This window comes from Myiozetetes cayanensis, unplaced genomic scaffold, assembly GCF_022539395.1.
Source record: "Myiozetetes cayanensis isolate MyiCay16 unplaced genomic scaffold, myiCay2020 scf673, whole genome shotgun sequence".
In the NCBI taxonomy this organism is placed as follows: domain Eukaryota; kingdom Metazoa; phylum Chordata; class Aves; order Passeriformes; family Tyrannidae; genus Myiozetetes; species Myiozetetes cayanensis.
In genome coordinates, this window is record NW_026087935.1 from 1 (window position 1) to 19,692 (window position 19,692).

General features: G+C 51.7%; 1 protein-coding gene across 1 annotated transcript; it reads right to left on the bottom strand.

Annotated features, from left to right (window-relative positions):
- Positions 1 to 14,818: 14,818 nt before the first annotated feature.
- Positions 14,819 to 16,267, bottom strand: LOC126651564 (zinc finger protein 665-like; the record flags this gene model as incomplete). Its single annotated transcript, XM_050337524.1, is given in 1 exon segment — positions 14,819 to 16,267. A coding segment is annotated over 1 exon segment (1,449 nt), but the record flags the coding sequence as incomplete, so codon positions are not given.
- Positions 16,268 to 19,692: the final 3,425 nt, after the last annotated feature.

Below are 19,692 nucleotides of genomic sequence, written 5' to 3' on the forward strand. Positions count from 1 at the left end.
CACCAATGTCCCTGTTACATCATGGCTGTCAATTTTTTTCACAATTCCTCTGTGATGTCACTGGTCCCCAGTGATGTCACTGCAATCCCTGTGATATCACCACTGTCCCCTGTGATGTTACCAATGTCCCTGTGATGTCACTGCTTTCCCTGTGAAGTCACAACTGTCCCCAGTGGTAGAACTCTGTCCCCATGATGTCACTGATGTCCCTGTGATGTCACCAGACCCCTGTAATGTCACTGGTCCCCAATGATGTCACTGCTGTCCCTGTGATGACACCACTGTCCCCTGTGGTGTCACCGATGTCCCCGATGATGTCCCTGCTGTCTCTGTAATGTCACCCTTGTGCTTCTGAAGTCACCCATGTCCCCAGTGATGTCACTGATGTCTCTGTGATATCACGGCTATCCCTTTGTTGTCACCAGCCCCCTGTGGTGTCACTGGTCCCCAGTGATGTCACTGATGTCCCTGTGATGTCACCCCTGTCCTTGCGAAGTCACCAATGTCCTCTGTGATGTCACTGATGTCCTTAGGAGATCAAGGCTGCCCCTTTGTTGTCACCAGTCTTCTGTGATGTCACTGGTCCACAATGACGTCACTGCTGTCCCTGTAATGTCACCACTCTCCCCTGTGATGTCACCAATGTCCCCCATGATATCACTGGTGTCTCTGTGTTGTTATCCAGGTTCCCTGTGATGTCATCGATGACCGTGTGACATCACGACTTTCTCTTTGCTGTCACCAGTCCCCAGTGATATTTCTGGTCCTCAATGACGACATTGCTGTCCCCTGTGATGTCACCACTGTCCCCAAAGGTAGCACCATGTCCCCATGATGTCACCGATGTCCCTGTGATGTCACTGGTGTCCCTGTGACATCACGGTTTTCCATTTGTTGACAATAATCGCCTATGACTTCACAGGTTCCTCTGTGATGTCACCACTGTCCCCTGTGATGTCACCAATGTCCCTGTGACATCACGGCTTTCCCATTGCTGTAAGCAGTCCCCTGTGACGTCACTGGTCTCCAATGATGTCACTGCTATCCTGCTGATATCATGACTGTCCCCAGCAATGCCACCATGTCCCTGTGATATGATCAATGTCCCTGTGATGTCACCAGACCCCTTTGATTTCACCGATGTCCCTGTGACATCCTTGCTGTCCCTCTGTTGTGTCTCTGATGTCACTGGACCCCAATGAGGTCCCTGCTGTCTCTATGATGTCACCAGTGTCCCCTGTGATGGCACCAATGTCCCAGATGATGTCACTGGTATCTCTGTGATGTCACCACTGTCCTCTGTGATGTCACCACTATCCCCTGTAATGCCACCAGTGTCCCTGATGATGTCAATGGTGTCTCTGTGATGTCACACCTGGCCTTGTGATGTCACCGATGTCCCCTGTCATGTCACAGATGTCCCCATTGATGTCACTGGTGTCTCTGTGGTGTCATCACTGTCCCCTGTGATGTCACCACTATCCCCTATGATGTCACCAGTGTCACCCATGATGTCACTGGTGTCTCTGTGATGTCACCCCTGGCCTTGTGCAGTCACTGATGTCCCCTGTGATGTCACCAATGTCCCCTGTGATGTAAGCGATCTCCCTGTGACATCACAGCTGTCCCTTTATTGTCACCAGTCCCATGTGATGTCACTGGTCCCCAGTGATGTCACCCATGTCCCTGTGATGTCACCACTATCCCCTGTGATGTCACCCATGTCCCCAGCGATATCCCTGGTGTCTCTGTGATGTCACCTCGTCTTTGTGAAGTCACCGATGACCCCAGTGATGTCACCCATGTCCCTGGAATGTCACCACTATCCCCTGTGATGTCACCAGTGACAGTGATAATGTCACTGGTGTCTCTGTGAAGTCACCCCTGGCCTTGTGAAGTCACTGATGTCCCCTGTGATGTCAACAATGTCCCCAGTGATGTCCTGCTGTCTCTGTGAAGTCACCACTGTGCTGAGCCATGGCACCATGTCCCCGTCCTGTCACCGATATCAGTGATGTCCCTGTGACATCACGGCTGTCCCTTTCTTGTCAACAGTCCCCTGTGATGTCACCCATGTCCCTGTGACCTCACAGCTGTCTCTTTGTGTTCACCAATCCCCTGCGATGACACTTGTCCCCAGTGATGTCACCAATGCTCTCTTCATTATGGTTAGGGTTAGGATTAGGGCTAGGGTTAGGGTTTAGGATTAGGGTTAAGGTTAGGGTTAGGGTTAGGGTTAGGGTTTAGGGTTAGGGTTAAGGGTTATGGTTAGGGTCGGGGTTTAGGGTTTAGGGTTAGGCTTAGGTTTAGGCTTAGGTTTTAGGGTTAGGTGTTAATGTTAGAGTTTGGTGGTTAGGGTTAGGTTTAGGAGTTAGGGTTAGGGTTAGGGTTTAGGGTTAGGCTTAGGGCTAGGGCTAGGGTTAGCGGTAGGGTTAGGGTTAAGATTAGGATTAGGGATAGGATTTAGAGTTCAGGGTTAGGGTTAAGGGTTATGGTTAGGGGGTTAAACTTTAGGGTTAGGCTTAGGCTTAGGTTTAGGTTTAGGTTTTAGGGTTAGGGCTTAGGGGTTAGGTTTAGGGTTAAGGTTAGGGTTTGAATTAGATTAATGTTATTGTTTATATAACATTTGGGTTAGAGTAAGGGATACAGTTATGGTTATTGCTTAGGGTTTAGGTTTAGGTTTAGATTTTTTTTTAATTTTAGATCTAGGGTTCAGTGCTGTCTAAGATACCTCCCAGTCCAAAGGTGCACACACAGAAAGCTCTTGCTCTTTGTTTAGTGCCGAGAATGGTGCGCAAATTGCACTCGATAGATGGTGATTCACAGAGTTAATGTGAGGTGCTGAGATTTAGGGTTAAGGTTACAGATAGGGTTAAGTTTAGGTTTAGGATTAGGTTAAGGTTAGGGTTTAGGTAACGTTTGGGTTAGAGTAAGGGATAGTTTTATGGTTGGGGTTAGGGTTTAGTGTTAGCTTTAGGTTTAGAGGTTTTTTTAAGTTTAGGTCTTGGGTTCAGAATGGACGAAGACACCTCCCAGACAAAGGTGCCTGCACACAAAGCTCTTGCTCTTTGTGCAGTGCCGAGAGTGACACAGCAACTGCACTGGAGAGACGCAGACTCAGGGCTTTCTTTCCTGGGTGGAAGGGCAGTCGTTCTCTTGTAGGAGTGCTGGGCTGAAATGGCCATCCCACAGTGGGACACATTTGCTTGTTCTAACTGAAAAAGGAACAGAGCATTGAATGTTTTCCTTCCCTCTTTCCCCACTTTGTGGGAAGGATGTTGAATCACCTTTCCTTGGGTGATTGAGCAACAGGAAAGAACTGGTCAGGGACTCAGATTCCAGACTGATGGCCCTGGAAGTCTGTGGGGAGGGATGAGGAGGTTTTTTTCTGTTTTCTTATCTTTTCCCTCTCCTGGGAAACAGGACACTTCATTGTTGCCTGAACTGAGACAAGGTGTGGGTTGGAAAAGCTCCAAGGTTGCTTTCTTCTCAGCCTGGCTGCTTGACCCCAGTTTGCCTGCACCCTGTTTTCTGCCCCCAGCCCAGACCTGCTCAGACTTCATCAGAGAGGAACTATTTGGGAAGGAGGTCACCCTTTTTTCCCTCCTCTGCTCCTGTGTTTTTGGCAGTCGTTTTTTTTTTATTTATTTTATTTTTTCATCCACATCAAGGAAAAGGGGAAGTCACACAGCCAGCCACAGACAGTGTGAGTTTTCTTGGGAAGAACCCCTTCTCTCCTCTTTCCCTTCTCGGTGTGTGTGTGGAAATCTCCATTTTCGGCTTCTCCTGCACCCCCGGGGACCCCCCATGGCAACCGCCATATCCAACAGCACCCCCTGCTGGACAGCAGAGAACACTGCAGGCTCTGCTCCTCCAGTGATCCAACAGCGCCCCCTGCTGACTGTGGTTCCAATTGCACCAAAAAGTGAAAACTTAGCTGTTTCCTTTTTTGTTTGAAGGGGACTTTTGGGTAGGGGATTATTGTTTGGTTGTTTTCTTTGTGTTCTTTCGTTGTTCTGTGAATACACATCTATCCTTTAATAAAGGGCTGTTCTTTTTCCTTTCTCCATACTTCCTCTCCATACTTAGAGCCTTTTAATTTTGGATTTACAATTGCTTAGAGGGAGGAGTTTGGTCTAAACCCTAACCCTAACCCTAATGCTAACCCTAGCCCTAGTCCTAAACTTAAATCCTAAACCCTAAACCCAAACCCTAACCCTAACTCCTAACCCTAAACCCAAACCCTAACACTAACCCCTAACCCTAACATTAAAACCTAAGCCGAAACCTAACCTAAACCTAACCCTAAACCATAACCTCCTAACCCCAACCATAACTCTTAACCCTAACCCTAAACCCTAAAGTTAACCCTTATGAAAGGGGCATTGGTGACATCACTGTGGACGAGTGTCATCACAGGGGATTGGTGAAAACAGAGGGACAGCCGTGATATCAAAGGGAAATCAGTGACATCACAGGGAACATTGGTGATTTCACAAGGACAGGGGTGACATCACAGTGACACCAGTGATATCATCAAGGACAGGAGTGACATCACAGGAGACAGAGGTGACATCACAGGGACATGGGTGACATCATTGGGGACCAGTAACATCACAGGGGACTGGTGACAACAAAGGAAAGCCCTGATGTCACAGGGAAATCAGTGACATCATGGGGACATGGAGCCACTGCTAGGGACAATGGTGACATCACAGAGACAGCAGTGACATCATTGGAAACCAATGACATAACAGGGGACTGGTGACAACAATGGGAAAGCCATGATGTCACAGGGACATCGGTGACCTCAAGGGGACATGGTGCCACCACTGGGGACAGTAGTGACATCACAGAGACAGCAGTGACATCACTGGGGACCAGTGACATCACAGGGGACAGTAATGACAGCACAGATACATCAGTGACATTATCGGTATCACTGGTGATATCAGAGGGGATAGTGATTATCTCACAGGGACATGGGTGACATCACAGGGGTCATCGGTGGCTTCACAAAGACAGGGGTGACATCACAGAGACATGGGTGACATCACAGGGGACATGAGTGACATCACAGGGGACAGTGGTGCCATCACAGAGACATGGGTGACATCACTGCAGACCAGTGACATTACAGGAGACTGATAACAACAAATGGGCAGCACTGATGTCACAGGGAGATCGCTGACATCAACGCATCCGGTGACATCTCAGGGACATTGGTGACATCAGGGGGACATGGTGCCACTGCTGGGGACAGTGGTGACATCACAGAGACAGTAGTAACATCACTGGGGACCAGTGATGTCACAGGGGATTGCTGACAACAAAGAAACAGCCGTGATGTCACAGGGACATTGGTGACATCACAGGGGTCTTCATTGACTTCACAAGGACAGGGGTGACATCACAGTGACACCGGTGACATCATTGGGACCATTGTTGACATCACAGGGGACAGTGGTGACATCACAGGGAGATAGATGACATCATTGGGGAACAGCGACATCACAGGAGACTGTTGAAAACAAAGGGACAGCCGTGATGTCACAGGGACATCACTGCCATCGGTGACATGATGAGGACATGGTGCAACGGCTCGGCACAGTGGTGACATCACAGTGACACCGGTGACATCATTGGGGACATTGTTGACATCACAGGGGACAGTGATGACACCACAGAGACACCAGTGACATTAACGGGGACATCTTTCACATCACAGGGGATATTGGTGACTTCACAAGGCCAGGGGTGACATCACAGAGACACCAGTGACACCATCGGAGACATAGGTGACATCACATGGGACAGTGGTTCCATCACAGATACATCGGTGACATCACTGGGGACCAGTGACATCACAGGGGGCTGGTGACAACAAATGACAGCCATGATGTCACAGGGCTATTGGTGACATCACAGGGGACATCTGTGGCTTCACAACTACAATGGTAACATCACAGAGACACCAGTGACATCACTGGGAAATTGTTGACATAAGAGGGGACAGTGATGACACCACAGAGTCACCTCTGACATCAACGGGGGTATCTGTGACATGATAGGGGACATCGGTGACATCACAAGGCCAGGTGAGACACCACAGAGACACCAGTGACATTATCGGTGCCACTGGTGGCATCACAAGGGATAGTGGTGACATCACAGGGAGATCGTTGACATCACTGGGGACTAATGACCTCACAGGGGCCTGTTGACAACAAAGGGACAGCCGTGATGTCACAGGGCTATTGGTGATGTTGCCTAAATGGCTGTGGGAAAAACAAGACTCCAAGCCAAATTAGGTAGGAGATAAGATAAGGATACAAAGGCTTTAATGAGCCCCCAGGCTTTCCGGAATACCCCAACGCGTGCTCTGGAATACAGATGTCCACAGTTTTTATAATGATTTTCGCCAATCCCCATCCGGCCACCACCCAGGTTCTGCCCCCGCCACGCCTCTTGGAAACTGGGTCTGGGGGCATTTTGAGACCCCCTCTTCTTCATCTTCATCTTCCTCAGAGCATGTAATGTCCTTGGAGGCCTTCCAGAGTCCTAGGCCTGAAGGTTGTTGGGTCTATGGCTGTATCTTCTTCCCTAGGGTTAGGATGTTCCCTATGATTCTACCTTGAAAAAGAGACTAAACAGGTTGTGGAATTTATAGGAATTGATGTGGGAATGGGTAACAGGGATTTGAGCTGGTGTGTTAAGGGTAAAGGGATAATATGCTGCTACTCTAAAATCTACATTTACTACAAAACTACTTCTAAGATCTACAAAAATTAAAAAAAATCAAAACATCAAAACTCCGAGGTATCAATATCAATGTTTTCTGCAATATTAATTATGTATATAATTGTATTTCCAACCTTCTCTTAACCAGCAGCAAAGCACAAGGATGGGAGGATGGATCTGCTTGGGATTTGGAGGGGGCTTGTTAATTTTGGGGGGTTCTGGCAACTTTTGTGGGGTGTTTCTGGCAGCTTTTTGGGTCTCGGCGCTGCTCCCACCCCACCTCAGAGGGGTGAGAAGGGCAGAGCTGGTGACCCTGGAAACACAAACCTGGTTGTGTTTGGCTACAAAACTCACCCTGGGCTGGTTTGGCCTTTCTGGAGGCGACTTTGCAGCAGATCCCTGTGGATTTGTGCTCCTGGGAATGCTCCAACACCGCATGAAACATCTGCGATGGTACCGAGGCTTCTCTGGCCAAAAGGAGGATTTTAAGGAAGAAATCTCTTTGCCATGATTCCAGCATGATCCCAGTTGCTCACAGCCACTCCCAGTCACTCCCAGTGTGGTCCCAGTGGTTCCCACTATGATCCCAGTCACCTGCAGTACGATACCACTTGCTCCCAGTATATCCCAGTTGCACCCGCATGGTCCCAACTGCCCTCAGAATGCTCCCAGCCACTCCCAGTATGACCCCAGTCACCCTCACTGTGGGCCCAGTTCTCCCCAGCATGTGCCAAGCTGCTCCCAGTTGCCTCCAGCACAGATCCAGTCAAGCCAAGTATGGTCCCAGTCTCTTCCCCCAGCAAGGACCCAGTCAATCCCAGTTGTCCCATTGTAGATCCAGTCACTCCCAGTTGCCACTTGAATGGTCCCAGTCATCCCCAGTATCATTGCAGACACTCCCAGTATATCCCAGTTGCCCTCAGCATGCTCATATCATACCCAGTTACTTCCATTTGCCTCAGGATGCTTCCAGTTCCAATCAGTGTGATCCCAGTCACTCCCAGTCTATGCCAGTTTACTCCAGCATGCATCCTGTCACTCCCAGTTACTCCCACTTGCTTCCAGCATGATCCCAGTTGCTCCCAGTCACCCCCTGCATAGTTCCAGTCACTCCCAGTATGATCCTGGGCACTTCCAGTCACTTCCAGGATGGTTCCAGTATGGTCCTGGTCACTCCCACTGTGATCCCAGTCACTCCCAGTCACTCCCAAGAAGATCCCAGTTGCCCCCAAGGTGCTCCCAGTTGCTCCCAGCCTCCCCCGGATGGTTCCTTTCCTCTCAGGGACTCCCAGTCTGAGTCCAGGACGGCCCCAGGCACTGTCAGTCCCTGCCTGGAGGATGCCATTTGCCCCCTGCATGGTCACAGTTGCTCCCAGTATGATCCCACTAACTTCTAGACACTTCCAGTACAAATCCACTTTGATCCCAGTCATCCACAGTATGGTTGCTGTCCCTGTCACACACTCCCAGTAGAATTGCAGTCACTCCCAGTGGGATCCCAGTATGAGCCCAGCAAAGGCCTGGCTGCTCCCAGTATGATCCCAGTTGCCCCCAGCAGGGTTCCAGTTGCTCCCCTTTACCCCTACTGTGGTTCCAGTCACTCCTAGCCACTCCCAGTATATCCCAGTTGCCTCCAGTATGCTCCCAGTCAGTCCCAGTATGATCTCAGTCTCTCCTAGTAGGATCCAAGTTACCCCCTGCATGGTCCCACTTGCTCCCACTCATCCTACTAGAGTTCCAGTCCCTCCCAGTAGGATCCCTGTCACTTCCAGTCTCTCCCAGTCAACCTCAGCCTGCTCCCAGTTACTCCCAGTATGCTCCCCATCAGTCCCAATATGCTCCCAGTCACTCCTGGTCTCTACCGGTATATCCCAGTTTCCCTCAGTGTGGCCCCACTCACTCCCAGTTCCTCCCAGTAGCTTCCAGCATGATTCCAGTTGCTCATAGCCACTCCCAGTCACCCCCAGTGTGGTCCTACTTGTGGTGGTTTTCCCCCAGCTGACCTGGAGGATTCTGGAAGAGTTAAAGCTAAGTAGGAACTTTTGTTCCAGTCAGTCTGGTTTAAAAGGGTTACAGCACAGGGATTAAGAAATTTGCAATGGCCTCAAGATGACCCCCAATATGGAAATGGTGGTGATGTCCTTACTGGTACGGGACAGTTTTCTAACCCTCAACATCAGGCACAATGGCCTCCTTTAGTATTAGAGCAAGTTAAAGCTGTAGGCATGGAGGCAATTTTTCGTACTGCTGAGCTGTCAGCTCCTAAGCCCAGATATGCCTCTATTAGGTAAGATGCTAAAGAGCCATATTTGCCTTTTGTTGAGAGACTGCTGGCTTCTGTGGAGAAGCAGGTTTATGATGCTAATCTGTGTGACACCCTAGTGAAACAGTTAGCAAGAGACAATGCCAGTGCAGACTGTCAGAAGATCGTTGATACTTTACCAGATGATTCCTCGCTTGATGATATGATTCAAACCTGTTCAAAAATAGGATCAGTGGACTACCAGATGGCTGCATTGGCTAAGGCTATGGCTGCAGTTAGTACCACGAGCTATCGATGTGCCTCTTGCGGTAAAAAGGGCTCCTGGAAATCAAAAAAGAATTCACCCACACAGTCAGCAATAACAACTTGCCTTAGATGTGGGAAAGCAGGGTATTTTGCTAAGAACTGTCGGTCAACTCATCACGCTGATGGAAATGTGCTGTCGGGAAACGGGAAGACGAGCATGAGGCGGCGCGCTCTGACACAAGCACCTGCTCCGATCAATCAGCTAACCCAGCACTTCCAGAGACCACAGGCCTATGTGACCGATTGTCAGGAGAGACGAGGGGAGCAGCCGGGATGGATGTATCCACAGCTTCAACAGTAACCATTTCCACCATGGGGGTTCATAAAGTCCCTCTGGACGCTTGGGGACCTATTGGGAAGGGCTTAAGTGCCTTTCTAATTGGTAGGTCGAGTGCTACCATTCAGGGGATCATGGTGCATGTTGGAGTAATCGATGCCGATTACACTGGACAGATATGTGCCATGGTATCAACACCCACCCCCCTCTTTGTATTGAAAAGAGAACGTGCATTGCTCAACTTATACCCTTTATGAGCTGTGTTCCTAGGACAAAAGATGTCACCCGAGGCACAGGAGGATTTGGATCCACTGGAGTTCCTCAAGTCCATTGGACAACGACTGTGAAGGACCATCGGCCTCAAATGACCTGCGTGCTGAGTATGGCACACGCGTCTCCCGCTACGGCAAAGGTATCTGGCTTGTTGGACACTGGTGCGGACATTACCATCATTTCCCCAAAGGACTGGCCTGCTTCTTGGCCCTTGGTCCCGGCCTCTCAGGCTGTTATAGATCTGGGAGGTACTTCCACCGGGTGTCTTGCGGCTAAACCAGTGCTCATCACCAACCCGGAGGGTCAAGCTGCCACCCTCTGGCCATATGTGGTCGCAGCACCTTTGAACTTGTGGGGACGGGACTGCCTTTCTCAGTGGGGAGTCCGTATCACTACGGATTTTCCCTAGGGGTCACTGTGATGCAGGGTGTGAGACAACCCACAGTAGCTTTAAAATGGTTATCAGAAAAGCCTGTGTGGGTTGAACAGTGGCCCCTTAACAAAAAGAAACTTACCACCCTGCACACTTGAGTTCAAGAACAGTTGGAAGCAGGTCATATTGAACCATCACACAGTCCATGGAACACTCCTGTGTTTGTCATAAAGAAGAAGTCAGGGAAATGGAGGCTCCTGCAGGATTTACGTCGAGTCAATGAGGTGATGGCTACCATGGGAGCATTGCAGCCAGGGTTACCTTCGGCGACAATGATTCCCATGAATTGGCCTGTCGTCATCATTGACTTGAAAGACTGCTTCTTTACCATTCCTCTACATGTGAACGATAAGGAAAAGTTTGCATTTACTGTTCCTTCGGTAAACCATGCTGAGCCTTCCAAACGGTATCACTGGAAGTTTTTGCCACAGGGCATGAAAAATTCACCCACTATTTGTCAATGGTAAGAAAACTATCCAGAAGGGTATTGTTACCATTACATGGATGATATCCTTCTAGCAGTTCCTTCCAGTGAGATGCTGTCTGCCATGGAGTCCAACACTCATGCTTCTCTGAAACATTATGGTTTGATTGTGGCTCCTGAGAAAGTACAGCGTGCTCAGCCATGGTTTTACCTTGGCATGAAGGTACTCGAACGTACCGTTCAACCACAGGCCCTCAAATTGGATACAAAAATTAGAACTTTGAATGATGTCCAAAAATTGGCAGGGACTATAAATTGGTTATGTCCCTACCTTGGCCTGACCCCTCCCAAATTCAGCCTTTAATTGATCTTAAAGGCGATTCAGACCTTCGAGCTCCTCGGAAATTGACCCCCCAAGCAAAGCAAGTTATTGCTTTGGTGGAACAGTGCATGCAAACTAAACATTTATGGAGAATTGCCACTGATGTTGCAATTCACATGTATATTCTTATTGAAAGCATGGTTCCTTGTGCAATGGAACCCTGCCTGGCAAGATCCCCTGCATGTGCTAGAATGGCTTTTCTTGTCAGTGTGCTCCAAGAAAACAGCTCCTGTTTTGTTTGAGCTTTTGGCGCAGCTAATTGTCAGAGCACGTGACCCTGAGGTCATCATAGTTCCTGTGCAACTAGACTATTTTGAATGGTGCATGGCCAACAGTTTCGCTTTACAAGCGGCATTGATCAATTATACTGGTACTATTGAGTACCATCTGCCCTCCCACCCCCTGTGCAAATTGCACGAACAAGTTTTGTTAAGTCAGAAGCTGCTTTCTTGCATGATGCCTGTGCCTGGACCCACTGTATTTACTGATGGGTCCGGAAAGACAAACAAGGCGGCTGTGACTTGGTATGATGGTCACAGTTGGCAACACATTGTTGAACTCCGTGAAGGTTCACCCCAGGTCGTCAAATTACGCGCAGTTACTATTGCATTTCAGCATTTTTCCTGCCCCCTCAATATAGTCACTGATTCTGCATATGTGGCTGGCTTAGTTCGACACTTGGATAAAGCGGTCCTTCGAGAGGTTTCAAATGCCCTCGTTTGGGGTCCTTCGTCTGCTGTGGGAAACGATTCAAAAACGTACTAATTCTTATTATATCTTACATGTGCGCAGTCACACCACTTTGCCGGGTTTTATCGCCACGGGGAATGCTCGCGCAGATCGCCTTGTTTCACCAGCCGCTTTGGGCCCAGTGCCCGATCTTTGTCAGCAGGCAATCACTTCACATCAATTTCTTCATCAAAGCCGGCGTGCCTTGGAACGGCAGTTTCATTTGACGTCTGCTGAAGCCCGCTCCATTATTGCTGCATGCCCTGACTGTCAAGGTCAATCGGTACCTGCCTTCTATGGCACTAACCCGAGAGGGCTGCAAGCTTTACAGATTTGGCAAACTGATGTGACCCACATTGCAGAATTTGGCCGTTTGAAATGCGTACATGTATCTGTGGATACCTTCTCCTCCATTATAGTCGCTACTGCCCATGCAGGTGAAACTGCCCGGGATGTTATTCGCCATTGGCTGTGGGCCTTTTCTACATGTGGAGTGCCACACCAAATCAAGACTGATAATGGCCCTGCTTATGTCTCTTCCCGGGTGCAATCTTTTCTCCAAATGTGGGGAATTTCTCACGTCACTGGTATTCCTCACTCTCCCCAGGGTCAAGGTATTGTGGAACGCGCACATGGTATCCTTAAGCGTTGTTGCCTAAATGGCTGTGGGGAAAAAAAGACTCCAAGCCAAATTAGGTAGGAGATAAGATAAGGATACAAAAGTTTTAATGAGCCCCCAGGCTTTCTGGAATACCCCAGCGCGCTCTCGAAATACAGATGTCCACAGTTTTTATAATGATTTTTACCCAATCCAGTCCAGCCACCACCCAGGTTCTGCCCCCGCCACATCTCTTGGGAATTTGGTCTGGGGGCGTTTTGGGACCCCCTCTTCTTCATCTTCATCTTCCTCAGAGCACATAATGTCCTTGGAGGCCTTCCAGAATTCTAGGCCTGAAGGTTGTTGGGTCTATGGCTATATCTTGTTCCGTAGGGTTAGGGTGTTCTTCTACAATTCTACCTTGAAAAAGAGACTAAACAGGCTATGGAATTTAGGGAATTGATATGGGAATGGGTAACATGGGTTTCAGCTGGTGTGTTAAGGGTAAAGGGATAATATGCTGCTACTCTAAAATCTACATTTACTACATAACTACTTCTAAGGTCTACAAAAACAAAAAAAATTAAAACATCAAAACTCCAAGGTATCAGTGTCAATTACAAAAACAGAAGGTGGGAATGTCTGGGGAAACCCCTGAAGCTCGCCTCGCTAAGGCTACCTATGTGCTCAATTTTGTTAACATCGCGGAGGACCAGCAGGATCCACCCATGGTCCGGCATTTTGGCTCCTTACAAAAGTTCACACCTGTCTCCCCTGGGGTGAAAGTCAGGGTAAAAGATTTGAAAACAGGGCAGTGGTCTCAACCGTGCGAACTATTAACTTGGGGTAGAGGGTATGCTTGTGTTTCCACAGATGAAGGACTGCACTGGGTACCTGCTTGATGTGTCTGCCCTTTGTTGAATGAACCACACCCACAAGTTGCGTGAAATCCATCTATGACCGTACTCGACAACTGAATGCTACTGCCATGGACTGACAACGAATGCACTGTCTGGGCTGTTACTCTTGCCTGTTCGTTTAGTTGTTTTTGTATTATCGATATTGCCGTGGTTTGTGTCTCCCTTGCAAGGGGCCCCGCAATGGATGACACTCGTTGGCAGTCTCTTTAATACAAAAACAGGGGGAATTGTGGTGGTTTTCCCCCAGCTGGCCTGGGGGATTCTGGAGGAGTTAAAGCTAAGTAGGAACCTTTGTTCAGGGGAGAATTACGCCTGGACCCGGAAGATGTAACAATATGGTTTTCCAGTAAAATGTGTTGAGTCAGAGTTGACTGACATGCGCAGTGAGCAGAGTTATATAATGTTGTTAGTGGCCAATGGAGGGATATTTATGTAACTTGGGGACCAATAAAGAGTTAACACGTGTAGCCTAAAAGTGTATAAAAGTAGCAAACATCGTGCAATAAAGTGTTCCAGCCTCTGGATCCATAAGGGTTTGTGTTGTGTCCCACCTCGACCCGCAACAGTGGGACCCCAAGCTGAGTGGGAGGGGAGTGGGACCCCCAAAAAGTGGAGGGTGAGGAGCACTGAGGTTCATGAGAAATGGGTGGGAGAGGTCAGAAGGGTGGGGAAAGGGCAGGGAGGAACCCCCAAATTGAGCATGAGGGGGCTGGGGATTGGGGGGATGATGGGGAAGGGGTCGGAGAGGAGGGAAAAATGTGGGGGTTGGGACCCCTAGAATGATCTGTGAGGGGCTGTGGATTGAGAGGACCATGGAAAAGTGGAAGGAACAGGGAGAAGGGTGGAAAAGGGGGGGGTTGTCTGGCAGGTCCAATGGCCCCATGGGGGTTTATGGGCTCAGGGGTACTGGGAAAGCAGAGTGGCCCCTTTAGCTCCCAACCTACTGTGGGATGATGGGGGCTGTTGGATCCAATCTCAGCCTTGGCTTATGCCAACACTTTCAGTTTAGAGGAATTACAGAGGTGGGACTGAACCACTTTTGTCCCCCAGGTTTTAAGGATGGCAAATCACATCTACTGACAGAAATGAATTCTTTAGGGTTACAAATGATCAGACAAAAGATCTTCATCAGAATTCAAACACTAAAACTACCAGTAGTACAGAATAAGACAGGACAGTGCTCTACACTAAAGCAATTGTTGAAGCAATTCTACTCAAGCTGGCACCAAAGCAAGAATTATTAACTAGAGATGGATGGAACTCCCCGAGACCAACACTCATGCGGAGATCTCTGCTCTCAATCTCCAGCAGTGACCTTGGGGGGTCCCAGTCAAGGCAGGAATCTCCACACACCCCCCAAGTAGGGTTCTGTTGGAAGAACCTGCTCCTGGGAAAGAGGACTGGCCCTTTCTGGTGGAAAGGGATGGACTGACAGTCACTGGACTCCAGGGGTTGCGTCACCATCAGGGGAGTCATTCGAGGTGGGAGCAGCAGCCAAAGCTCTTCCCGCAGTCAGGGAACTCGTGGGGCTTCCCTTACTGGTGGGTCCGTTCATGTTTGGTCATGGTAGAGCTGTGGGTGAAGCTCTTCCCACACTCCCCACACTTGTAGGGCCTCTCCCCGGTGTGGATGCGCTGGTGGGTGACAAGGTGGGAGTTGCGTTTGAAGCCCTTCCCGCACTCAGTGCAGTGGAAGGGTCTCTCCCCTGTGTGTGTCTGCTCATGCCTGAGGAGATCCGAGTTGCGTTGAAACCTCTTCCCACATTGCAAGCACTTGTAGGGTCGTTCCCTGGTGTGGATGAGCTGGTGGGTGCGGAGGTTGGAGTTTTGCCTGAAGCTCTTCCCACATTTCCTACAAGAGTAGGGCTGTTCCCCAGTGTGGATGCGCTGGTGGGTGAGGAGACTGGAGCTGTCCCTGAAGCTCTTCCCACACTCCCCACACTTGCAGGGTCTCTCCCCGGTGTGGATTTGCCAGTGCCTGATGAGGTGGGAGTTGCATTTGAAGCCCTTCCCGCACTCAGTGCAGTGGAAGGGTCTCTCCCCTGTGTGTGTCTGCTCATGACTGAGCAGATGCGAGTTGCGTTGAAACCTCTTCCCACATTGCAAGCACTTGTAGGGTCGTTCCCTGGTGTGGATGAGCTGGTGGGTGCGGAGGTTGGAGATGTGCCTGAAGCTCTTCCCACATTTCCTACACGAGTAGGGCTGTTCCCCAGTGTGGATGCGCTGGTGGGTGAGGAGACTGGAGCTGTCCCTGAAGCTCTTCCCACACTCCCCACACTTGCAGGGTCTCTCCCCGGTGTGGATTTGCCAGTGCCTGATGAGGTGGGAGTTGCATTTGAAGCCCTTCCCGCAGTCGGTGCAGTGGAAGGGCCTCTCCCCTGTGTGTGTCTGCTCATGCCTGAGCAGATGTGAGTTGCGTTGAAACCTCTTCCCACATTGCAAGCACTTGTAGGGTCGTTCCATGGTGTGGATGAGCTGGTGGGTGCGGAGATTGGAGTTGTGCCTGAAGCTCTTCCCACATTCCCTACACGAGTAGGGCTGTTCCCCAGTGTGGATGCGCTGGTGGGTGAGGAGCCGGGAGCTGTCCCTGAAGCTCTTCCCACACTCCCCACACTTGCAGGGTCTCTCCCCGGTGTGGATTTGCCAGTGCCTGATGAGGTGGGAGTTGCGTTTGAAGCCCTTCCCGCAGTCGGTGCAGTGGAAGGGCCTCTCCCCTGTGTGTGTCTGCTCATGCCTGAGCAGATGTGAGTTGCGTTGAAACCTCTTCCCACATTGCAAGCACTTGTAGGGTCGTTCCCTGGTGTGGATGAGCTGGTGGGTGCGGAGGTTGGAGCTGTGCCTGAAGCTCTTCCCACATTCCCTACACGAGTAGGGCCGTTCCCCAGTGTGGATGTGCTGGTGCTTGAGGAGGTGGGAGCTCTTCCTGAAGGGCTTCTCCCTGCTGGGAGGTTTCTCAGGGACCACCAGCTCGGAGCTCCGGCTCAAGCTCCGGTCACCTTCCCGGTACAGGACGGGTCTTTCCTCCTCAGAGCTCCCTGGGCTGGCTTTGCAGCCCCTCCTCCGGGGACATCTCCGGGCCTTTTCCTCCCCGCTGCCTTCCTGCGCCGGGGAGCCCTTCAAAACAGCATCTCCCACCAGGCTCTGCTGGGGGATTTGTCCTCCGTACTCTCCATCCTCAGCTCGGGGCCTGGGGCAGGAAGGAAGAAGGACAGGCAGGGGACTTGCCTCTGGCCCAGAGGGAAGGCCAAGGACATCCCCCAGTCCAGCCCTGGCAGGACGGCGGCGCCAGCGGGGTTGTCCTGCAGCTGGGGGTGATGCTCGGCTGCCACAGGAACCACAAGACAGAGTTAAAAGGGCACTGACTTCCTCCTCACCTGCCTGGGGGGCCCGTGGGTTTCTCCTCTTCCTCGCAGCCTCCTCCTCCATCCAGCCAAGCTTTGAGAAGGACAAATTCTGCTGGGAAGGAAACAAGGGCTGAGCGCGTTGGCTTGGGGGTTCCTCCTGCCCAAGCCCATCTCTAGAACTCACCGGCCATCCTGGGACCATAAAAACCTTCAAAACACCAAGATTTGGCCCAAAAAAAACCCACTTTCTCTCCACTTTGGGATTCTGGAGGTCCCCCCTTTCCAAGCTGCTGTGAGTCCCGTGTGTATTTGGGGTCTCCCCTCTACGGGGTCCCTGCCCTCTCCAGGCTGCTGGGGGTCCCCAGGAATCCAAGGCTCCCCCATCTCCCAACTTCAGGGTTCTGGGGGACCTCCCTATCCAGGGTACCCTCACTTAGGGATACCAGGGGTTGGGAGAGTCACAGGGTCCCTTCTCCCTGACTCTGCTCAGGGTTTCTTGGACCCTAGGGCTTCCCCCTCTCTGGGTTCCTCCCCTCCAGGCTGGTGGGGGTCCTGGGGCTCCCCCCTTTCCAGGTTCTCCCCTCTCTGGGCTCTTCAGGGTTCTGAGACTCCCCCCTCTCCACTCTTCTCCCTCCCCTAGCTGCCAAGGCTCCCCTTCTCCAGGCTTCCCCTTTCTCCAGGCTCCCTCCGTCTGCACTGTCGGGGCTCTAAGGGCTCCTCCTCTCCAGGCTTCCACTTCAGTGTTTTAGGGGTCTCAAGGGTACCCCCTCTCTAGGACCCTCTTTCAGGGTTCGGGTGTCCCCCAGCTCCAGGATAGCTCCTCTCTGCTCTCCCCACTCTGAGGCTCCTCTTCCTTCCCCTCCTCCTCCTCCATCCCTCCTCCTCCTCCATCCCTTCTCCTCCTCCCTGCATGACCAGCACCCACTCTTGGTCACCCCTTCCCCCCAAACCCATCCCATCCTGCTGGAGGAACAGGGATGGAACTGGGGCAGGTCGGGATGGGGCAGTGCTGGGCTCTGGGCTGCTTCCACCCCCTGGGGGCATCCCAGGAAGGCCAAAAGAACAGGAAATGAGGCAAAAGGGGTGGCTGCAGATCAAAATTTGGGCTTTGGGCTCCCACTGGGTGAGCACTTCCACTCCTTTGGGCTCATCTCAGGAGCCTGGAGATATTGGAGGGGAAAATGCAGACACGGATAATGGGGGAACCCCAGGGATTTTGGGGGCAGCATGAGGAGTTGTGGGAGCCCCTTACTGGGGGTCAGGCTGGAGACCCCCCCAGTGCTCCCAGGACCCCGGGCTGGAGAGTTGTCACCACCTTCTGCTGCCTGGGGGGGTTCTGGGGGGACCTCGGCTCCTTGGGGCTCTTCTGCAACCACGGAACCTGCAGGGACCCTCCTCTGGGTGGGGCCTCTAGGTGTTCCAGGAGCTTTGGGCTCATCCTGGGAGCCACTGGGACACACTGGGATCATCCTGAGATCGTACTGGGAGAGACTGGGCTACACTGGGATCATCCTGAGATTGTACTGGGAGAAACTGGGTTACACTGGGATCATGCTGGGAGTGTCTGTAACCATACTGGGGGTGACTGGGACTATGCTGGGAGAGACTGGGTCCTACTGGGACTGCTTGGGATTATACTAGAAGCACCTGGGTGTAACTGGGACCATGCTGGGGGCAACTGGGATCATACTGGTAGGGACAAAGAGCAGGCTGGGGGCAATTGGGACCATGCTGGGGGCAATTGTGACCATGCTGGGGGCAATTGGGACCATGCTGGGGGTAACTGGGACATCAACTGGAAGATACTGGAACCATGCTGGGGGGACTGGGACCACAGTTGGGGCAGCTGGAATCATACTGGGAGAAACTGGGCCACACTGGGAGTCTCTGGAACCATACTGGGGGGGAGTGGGACCACACTGGCAGCAACTGGGATCAACTGGGAGTGACTGGGTCTACACTGGGGGCATCTGGCAGTGTCTGGCACCCTGCTGAGGGAGACTGGGATCATACTGGGCTCACACTGGGAGTTACTGGCACTACACTGACACCAATTAGCACCATGTTATGGGTAAGTGGGATATAGTGGGAACAACTGGGCTCATGATGGAGGTGACTGGGCTCATACTGGGAGTTACTGGGCTCTGGGAAGCTCAGGATGGGCAGGGCAACCCCCCTCCTGCTGCTCTGCATTCCCAAAATCCTTGTTCCCAGTTCCTATTCTGGCCCTGATCAGCAGATCTGCTCTGGGATCCCATTCCCTGAGGGCACTTCCCTGCCCTGTCCCTGCTGGAAATCAGCACTTTGGAGCCTCATCCCATTGTTTCCTCCTGCTCTTCCCTATTATTATTGGGATCCCCTTACACCCCTTTTTCCCAGGCACTGGGACCCCCTGCCAGGCCACTGCTGGTTTTCCAGCCTCCAGACCCCCCTTTCTTTGATTCCAGGACCCCCCTGCCTCCCCTTTCCCGGTCATCCCGCCTCTCCCAGCCCTTGGATCCCCCTTTTCCTTAGCCCCCATTCCCGGCCATCCCAGGTCACCTCACCCCCAGCCTCCCTTTCCTTCACCCAGCACCCCCTGGAGCCCCTTTCCGGCTCTCCCAGTTCGCCCCTTTCCTTCACCTTGGGACCACCCCAGCCCCCAAATCTCCGGGTCTCCCCAGTTCCCCACTCCCAGTGCTTCCTGCAGGGGGGTCCTGGGGGGTCCCAGGGACTCCCTGAAACCTCCATTCTTGTACACTGAGACCCTCCCTGCAGCCCCTTATCTGGGACCAGGACCCCCTGCACCCCCTTCCCCGGCCATCCCACCTCTCCCAGGATCCACACTCCCTTTGCCTTGACCTTGGCACCCCCTGGACCCCCAGTCCTGCCTCTCCCAGTCCCCAACTCCCCCTTTCCTCAACACTCAGGACCCCTTGAACCCCCTGCTGGGACATCCCGGGTCTCCCCACCCAATGAACCACCTTTCCTTGACACTGGAGGCCCCTGGACCCCCCTTTCCTG